This window comes from Sapajus apella, unplaced genomic scaffold, assembly GCF_009761245.1.
Source record: "Sapajus apella isolate SASKATOON/1434 unplaced genomic scaffold, GSC_monkey_1.0 scaffold33, whole genome shotgun sequence".
Classification (NCBI taxonomy): Eukaryota; Metazoa; Chordata; class Mammalia; order Primates; family Cebidae; genus Sapajus; species Sapajus apella.
Window position 1 is genome coordinate 12,129,123 of NW_022436973.1, and position 8,679 is coordinate 12,137,801.

The 8,679-nt window shown below is 50.4% G+C and overlaps 1 protein-coding gene across 2 annotated transcripts in view; it reads left to right on the forward strand.

Annotated features, from left to right (window-relative positions):
* Positions 1–5,176: 5,176 nt before the first annotated feature.
* The window catches only part of TRIB3 (tribbles pseudokinase 3), a 24,371-nt gene continuing 20,868 nt past the window's right edge, over positions 5,177–8,679 (forward strand). Inside the window, exon 1 of one of the 2 annotated variants that reach the window (XM_032295348.1) lies at positions 5,177–5,453. Coding sequence is in view for 1 of the 2 variants with exons in the window: in XM_032295349.1 (XP_032151240.1) it covers positions 6,933–7,013 (81 nt within the window). In the remaining variant the exon portion in view is untranslated. Of the gene's footprint in view, positions 5,454–6,376; positions 7,014–8,679 lie in introns of those variants that run through there. The other variant, XM_032295349.1, reaches the window with a different exon arrangement.

The window sequence follows — 8,679 nt, forward strand, 5'->3', positions numbered from 1 at the left end:
GGAAGGAGGCAGGCATGGCTCATGTCATTGCTATGGGCTCCACATCCTCTCATTCCTCCGGGCTCAGCCCTCTGAACTCCTCATCCCAGGGCTGGGGCTCAGAGACGGAATTCATCAGAACTACAGCAAAGAGGCCGGGCTCCGTGGCTCATACCTATAACCCCAGCACTTTAGGAGGCTGAGGTGGGTGGATCATTTGTCAAGAGTTCAAGACCAACTTGGCCAATGTGGTGAAACCCTGTCTCTACTAAAAATACAAAAAAATTAGTCGGGTATGATAGTGCACACCTGTAATCCCAGCTACTCAGGAAGCTGAGGCAGGAGAATTGCTCGAACCTGGGAGGTAAAGGTTGCGGTGAGCTGAGATCACGTGCCACTTCTCTCCAGCCTGGGCAGCAGAGCAAGACAGTCTTAAAAAAAAAAAAAAAAAAAAAAAACTACAGCAAAGAGAAAAGCAGCCTTCTGGGCTCAGAAAACTGAGTAGAAAGATGTTGAGCCTAGAGAGAAAGAAATTCATAAAAGCCTGGCTCTCTCTCCGGAAAAGAGCACATTTTTGCATTTAATTTTGAGGTGTTGGTCACCATTTTTTTTCTCACTTCTAAACAAATACTTATATAGCATTTATATTCCAGGCACTTCACAAATATTGTCCTTTAATTCTCATGCAAACCAATGAGAATTATTGGACTATTGTTATCCCCGTTTTACAGATGAGGAAGCTGAAGTACAAAGAGCTGAAGTAACTTGCCCAAAATAGCTGTGGTTTTGAACCCAGGAAATGTGGTTTACTATGACACAAGGCAGCCCCAATGCATTTAATCCTATGACTGCACTGCAAGGGAGGTATAATTAATTCCATTTTATAGATGCCGACCCCGAGGTTCGAGGCTATTTGGTGTTTATGGTATAGATCTAGGAGTCAAACCTCAGCCTACCTAGACTCTTCACCTCTGCTGTATTCCTGGACCATGTGTTAGGAATTCTTGGTCCAGGATCATAATGCTCAATATGGTAGTGGTTTGTATTGTTGTTTTTTGTTTGTTTGTTTGTTTTTGAGACAGCGTTTTGCTCTTGTTGCCCAGGCTGGAGTGCAATGGTGCATCTCAGCTCACTGCAACCTCTGCCTCCCAGGCTCAAGCACTTCTCCTGCCGCAGCCTCCCAAGTAGCTGGGATTATAGGCATGCACCACCATGCCCAGCTAATTTTGTATTTTTAGTAGAGACAGAGTTTCTCCATGTTGGCCAGGCTGGTCTCAAACTCCCAATCTCAGGCAATCCACCTGCCTCGGCCTCCCAAAGTGCTGAGATTACAGGCGTGAGCCACCAATCCCAGCGGGAGTGGTTGTAGTCTGTTTTCTGTTGCTTATAATAGAATGCCTGAAACGGAACAATTTATAAAGAAAAGTAATTTATTCCTTACCGCTATGGAGGATGGGAAGTCCAACATTGAGGGGGCATATCTGGCGAGGGCCTTGTTCCTGGTGGGGACTCTCTCAAGACACTGGAGTTGGCACAGGGCATCACATGGCAAGGGACTGGGCATGCTAACATGCTATGCTTGGGTCTCTCTTCCTCTTGTTATAAAGCCATCAGTTCTCCTCCAGTGATAGCCCATAAATCCATTAATCCATGAGTGGATTCGTCCATTGATGAGGGCAGAGGCTTCATGATCCAATCACCTCTTAAAGTTTCCAACCTCTCAATACTGCTGGATTAAGTTTCCAGCATATGACATTTGGGGACACATTTAAACCAGATCAGTAGCCTTTTGTAACATGTGGTTACTGAGCCTGTCGTGCATGGCTAATGTGGCTGGTGTGACTGAGAATTTTTAATTTTACTGAATATTTTATTTATTATTTTTTTTGAGATGGATTCTCACTCTGTTGAGAGTGCAGTGTTGCAATCTCAGCTCACTGCAACGTCTGCCTCCTGGGGTCAAATGAGTCTCCTGCCTCAGCCTCCCGATAGCTGGGGTTACAGGTGCATGCCACCATGCCCAGCTAATTTTTGTATTTTTAGTAGAAACAGGGTTTCACCAAGTTAGCTAGGCTGGTCTCGAACTCCTGACCTCAGATGATCTGCCTGTCTCAGCCTCCCAAAGTGCTGGGATTACAAGCATGAGCCATCGCATCCCGCCAGAAATCAGTCTTATACAATCAGCTGGGTTGTCTTGGGTAGGTGTCTCACCTTGACTCTTTTTGTCTACAGAATGAAGGTGACTTGCTGTTTTTCTCTGTCTCCCTTTCACATCTTTGTACTCTTTACCCCTTCTCTTCCCTCAGCTTCTAGTTTAAACATCACCTTTCTCATAAGCCCTGCTGAAAATGGCCATCCTCAGTCATGACAGAAAACAAATCTTTCCTGTTTTATTCAAGAAAATGCATGATGCAATCTATTTTACATAATCATGGTTTCAATTTCACTTTCCTGATAATGGTCTATCTCTCCACTGATTTATAAGATTTTGAGAGCGGGGATGGGTCAGTCTGGTCACTGCCCCAGCATTTATAATAGACGGTGACAGCCGGGCACAGTGGCTTGCACCTGTAATCCCAGCACTTTGGGAGGCTAAGGTGGGCGGATCACGAGGTCAGGAGATCAAGATCATCCTGGTTAACTCTGTGAAACCTCGTCTCTACTAAAAATACAAAAATATTAGCCAGGTGTGGTTGTGGGCACCTGTAGTCTCAGCTACTCGGGAGGCTGAGGCAGGAGAATCACTTGAACCCAGGAGGCAGAGGTTGCAGTGAGCCAAGATTGCACCACTGCACTCCATCCTGGGCGACAAAGAGAGACTCTGTCTCACAAAAAAAATAAAAAATAAAAAAACAGAGGGTGACACAGCACAAAACAGTGTTAGGTATGTGCAAACAAACCCAGCACACCTTCAGAGGGGTCATCAGGAAACTACCCTCCCGTCTTTCTTCACCCCTTACAGCTGTGGGATCTTCTTAACCACCTTGGTTTCCCAGGATTGAAAATGAGTTTATTCACCCCTCCCCAGCAGGGGAGTCGCCAGGGTTAAATGAGATCCCAGAATACCCTGGTATGCCCTGAAGGCTCTGGGACACAGGTGAACTGGTCCCCAGGGATTTGGACACAGGAAAACAAATATGACTCCGCCCTGCTTCCCATCCAGCCTCTGCCTAGAGGAATTATTTATTTATTTATTTATTTATTTATTTATTTATTTTTGACACAGAATCTCACTGTCACCCAAGCTGGAGTGCAATGGCACAATCATGGTTCACTGTAACCTTGAACTCCTGGGCTCCTGCCTTAGCTTCCCGAGTAGCTGGGACCACAAGCTTGCACCACCAGGCCCACTCTTTTTTTCCCTTTGTAAAGATAGGGTCTTACTATGTTGCCTGGGCTGTTCTTAAACTCCTGGCCTCAAGCAATCCTCCCGCCTTGGCCTCCCAAAATGCTAGGATTACAGACATGACCCAGCTTGCCCAGCTGAGGAGTTATTTTTTGACACTGGTGAATTCAGATCAAAAGGAATTTCTTTTTTTTTTTGAGACGGAGTCTTGCTCTGTCACCCAGGCTGGAATGCAATGGCACAATCTTGGCTCACTGCAACCTCTACCTCACAGGTTCAAGAGATTCTCCTGCCTCAGCCTCCCAAGTAATGGTGGCATGTGCCACCATGTCCGGCTAACTTTTTGTATTTTTTAAAAATTTAGCCAGGATCAAGCGTCTTGATCTCCTGACCTCTTTGGGAGGCCTGCCTCAGCCTCCCAAAGTGCTGGGATTACAGGCCTCTAAGTCACTGCACCTGGCCTAAAAGGGATTTCTAAGAAAGACACTGGGCCCAGCACTTTGGTAGGCTGAGGTGGGCAGATCACCTGAGGTTGGGAGTTCGAGACCAGCCTGACCAACATGGAGAAATCCCATCTCTACTAAAAATACAAAATTAGCCGGGTGTAGTGGGGCATGCCTATAATCCCAGCTACTCGGGAGGCTGACGCAGGAGGATCACTTGAACCCAGGAGGCAGAGGTTGTGGTGAGCCAAGATTTTGCAAAGCAAGTAATACCAAGTCCTCCCAGGCCTAGGGTGCAAGTATATGAAAGGCTCCTTTTCCTGTCTGTCTCCAGTGTTTACACTATTGAGCATCTGCTGTGTGCCACACACTGTTCTAAGCGTCTTACACGTATTAAATTATTTAACCCTTACAAAAACTTTATGAAGTGAGTGCAATTATGAGCCCATTTCTTAGAGAAGGAAATTGAGGCAGGGTTTTAGGTAGCTTTTCTAGGGTAGCACTGTGGGTTGGAGAGGAGGTGCAGGAAACACTTAGGCCAGCTGGCTCTAGGGACTCTTCATCACTAGATCACTAGGCCGGACTGCCTGTAGCAAAGGAACGCAGAGAAGCTCACAAGACCTCAGGCCTCACCAGGGTGCCACACTGGTTTTTTTTTTTTTGTTTGTTTGTTTTTTGAGACGCAGTTTCACTCTTTTTGCCCAAGCTGGAGTGCAATATGGCCTGATCTCCGCTCACCGCAACCTCCGTCTCCCGGGTTCGAATGATTATTCTGCCTCAGCCTCCCGAGTAGCTGGGATTACAGGCATGTGCCGTCACACCTGGCTAATTTTGTATTTTTAGTAGAGACGGGGTTTCTCCATGTTGGTCAGACTGGTCTGCAACTCCCTACCTTAGGTGATCCACCAGCGTTGGCTTTCCAAAGTGCTGGGATTACCAGCGTGAGCCACCGCGCCCAGCGGCCACACTGGTTCTTTTGAACCCAGAGTCAGCTCTTAGGTCCCTAAGCCTTCCCGAAGTTTCTGGACCACTTGCCCATAGCTGGGCCTCAGGCTGGCTCGCAGTAGAACCTGGAGAATGGAGATTCCCGCCTGTCCACTTCTCCTAAAGGTTTTCTAAGACAGTGGTGGGAACGTGCTTTATAAATGGGGAAGCACCCGGACATTAGTCACTGTTTGCTCTTTTTCTGAAGCACCATCCTGAGAAGGAAGAATATTCTTGGGGAAACTGAGGTTCAGAAAAGCAATTTTTTTTTTTCCAAGGTGATAGGGAGAGTCCGTGTCCGGTGTCTGCACTGAGACCAGACACCCCTAGTGGGTCGGCGACGGTGGGGTCCCCGGGTCCAGCGGCCGGGGCGAACGGGAGAGGCCCGGGCGGAGCACGCCCTGGTGGTGACCTGGAGAGGCGGGGCGCGGGGGATGGTGCAATCCCGGGCCTGAGGGCATCAGACGGGCGGCTGATTAGCTCAAGTTTACATCACCCGGGCCGGGAGCTGGGCGCGCACAAGACTCGCAGCGGAAGTGGCGGCGGCTCAGCACGCGTCCGCTGCTGGGACTGGGGCCCGGGCTGGAGCTGGACCGGGATCCCGAGCTCGGCAGCAGCGCAGCAGGCCCGGCCCACCTGCGGGTGCCCTGGAGGCCCTGAGCACCGGCGGCGCCAGGACCCACGCGGGACGCCTGGACAAGGTACTCGGCGGGGGGCGAACAGTGGACTCGCCCGGAGGCTGGGGGGTTGGAAGGGGGCGCTGGGAGGCTCTGGGCATCTGCGTGTTGCTGCATGTTACACACACACAAACACACACACCTTTAACAGACCCTGCTGTCCGGGGACCTCCGGGGCCGAACCCTCCCCCGGGCCTCAGGCGACGCGGCCCCGTGGGCGTGGGGTAGCCGGAGTTGGGTTGGGGAAGCCGGGGACGGAGAGCTCCGGCTGTCACCCCTAGCGGAGGGTTTGTGGGGGTCTGCTTTGCGTGAGTGTGGGACAGGGGAGTCGTGTGGTGAGGTGAGGGGCTGGTGGGGGGCACTGGAGGACTCTGTGGGGGTGTTGGGGGCTCTGCGGGGCTCCGCGTGAGCCTGTAAGGGAGAGTTCTGGGTGAGGGTGGGTCCCGGAGACCTGTGCCTCCGAGGATGGTGAGAGCTGTGTGGAAGACTGGGCACTTGGTGGCAGGGGTTGGCGGTGCAAGGGACACCGCCGGGACAGGGCTGGGGTGCCCTGGGAGCGAGCCGCGGACGGAGCGAGGGGTGCAGGAGTCCAGCGAGTGGGAGCGAGGGCGCGGCGCGGGATGCGGGGCCGGGCAGGACCGCTGGTTCTCCCCGCTGCGTGGCTCCTGGTTTGCCGGTGAACGGTGCGCGTGTGTAAGTGGTGTGTGCTGTGCCTGTAGACCAGGGAGGGCGGGGGACGAGAGCCACTTCCCTCCCTCTGCCTCACCCCCCTCCTGTCCCAGGGCCGCCCTTCAATTTCCAATGAAACTCCTGACCGCGACACCCGCCGCCTTTCACTTTGGTTCCCAGGGGAGGGGCCTGGCTGCATAGGGGGTGGGGGTTACGGGGGGGCGGGGAAGGGAAGTGCGGGGCGAGGTGAAGGTGCTGAGGGTGTGGCCTTGCTTGTGTAGACTTTGTGATAGCTGGAAGGGCTGTGTGTGTGTGTGTGTGTGTGTGTGTGTCACTTAATGTCTGTCTGCCCTGGATGTGATTGTCGATGGCTGGCTTAGACACAGTGTCTCAGGAATGTGTGCACACCTGTCAGCCCTGAGTTTGTGTATGTGTGCTTGATGTAACCCGCCCTCATAATCCTGGGTCCTCAGTGTGGCAGGGAACAGCAAGAGGTAGATATTAGGGGCTGTTTTCATTCCACAGCACAGATTCTATTCTGCGGTGTGGTCTGCAAAATGCCTTGCCCAAGATTTATAGACACAGTTACCACATCTGTCCACATCTGGGTGGAGCTTATCCCAGGCCCCACCAGACTCTGAGGGATGGCTGGGGCCAAGGCAGCCTGGAGTACTGATGTGGCGCAGGCCAGAGGGGCTGCAGGCAGTCTCCTGCTGCACAGGGCACAAAGCGTGTGCACAGCCAGGTGTCATCCTGCAGGGCTCCGAACAGTCTTGAGACTTAAGGAGTGTCATCCGCGCCTCGTACCTGGGGAGATTTCTAAGACTCCCAAGGATGGTACTTAAGCATCTTGCTGTGAAGAATAAGAGGATGAGTGCTAATAGTGAACACTTCCTCACACCTACCCTGCAGCAGGTTCATGCTAAGCTCTTCATTGGTGTTTTCATTTCATCATCACTAAAAACCTGGGGAGAGATCCAAGATGGCTGATCACTAGCAGCTCGGGATTGTAGCTCCCAGTGAAAGTGTAGAGAACGAGAGGATGCCACACTTTCAGATGAATTTTTGTTGCTCACGCACCAGGAGATTCCCAGCAGAGGAGCCCCACGGGTCGCCAGCGTGACTCTTGTGGCCGGCGAGGCGGTTTTGCCGCTGCCTTGGGGCGGTGGTTCTTGGTGCAGTCAGAAAAGCACCATCAATCATAACGCTGCTGTTTTGGCCGGTGCAGTAGGTTGCTCAGATTTTAGCCCTGGGAATCAACAAGTTGGACAGCCACTCAGAAACCCAATTATAAAGACGGTAATTATAAAGACCACAGATGGATAAATTTATAACGAAGGGAAGAAAACAGCCTAAAAAGGCTGAGAATACCCAAAATCAGAATGCCTCTCCCTCTACAGGGGATCACAGTTCCTCATCAGCAACGGAACAAGGCCTGATGGAGAACAAGTGTGTTCCATTAACAGAAGCAGGCTTCAAAAGGTGGGTGATAAGAAACTTCTGTGAATTAAAAGAACTTGTTCTAACCCAATGCAAAGAAACTAAGAACTTTGAAAAAAGATTTGATGAAATGTTAACAAGAATACACAATTTGGAGAGGAATATAAGTGAATTAATGGAGCTGAAAAACACAACACGAGAACTTTGCGAACTATGCACAAGTTTTAACAGCCGAATTGATCAAGTAGAAGAAAAGATATCAGAAGTCAAAGACGAACTTAATGAAATAAAACAAGATGACAAGATTAGAGAAAAAAGGATAAAAAGGAACAAGCAAAGTCTCCAAGAAATATGGGACTATGCGAGAAGACCTAATCTACGCTTGATAGGTGTACCTGAATGTGACAAAGAGAATCAATCCAAGCTGGAAAATACTCTTCAGGATATTACTCAGGAAAACTTTCCCAACCTAGCAAGGCAGGACAATATTCAACTCCAGGTAATACAGAGAACACCACAAAGATATTCCTCAAGAAGACCAACCTCAAGGCACATAATCGCCAGATTCACCAGGGTTGAAATGAAGGAGGAAATACTGAGGGCAGCCAGAGAGAAAGGTCAGGTTACCCATAAAGGGAAGCCTATCAGACTCACAGCAGATCTCTCAGCAGAAACCCTACAAGCTAGAAGAGAGTGGGGGCCAATATTCAACATCCTTAAAGAAAAGAACTTTCAACCCAGAATTTTACATCCAGCCAAACTAAGCTTCATAAGCAAAGGAAAAATAAAATCTTTTGTGAACAAGCAGGCACTCAGAGATTTCATCACCACCAGGCCTGCTTTACAAGAGCTTCTGAGGGCCGGGCACGGTGGCTCAAGCCTGTAATCCCAGCACTTTGGGAGGCCGAGGCGGGTGGATCACGAGGTCAAGAGATCGAGACCATCCTGGTCAACATGGTGAAACCCCGTCTCTACTAAAAATACAAAAGTTAGCTGGGCATGGTGGCACGTGCCTGTAATCCCAGCTACTCAGGAGGCTGAGGCAGGAGAATTGCCTGAACCCAGGAGGCGGAGGTTGCGGTGAGCCGAGATCGTGCCATTGTACTCCAGCCTGGGTAACAAGAGTGAAACTCCGTCTCAA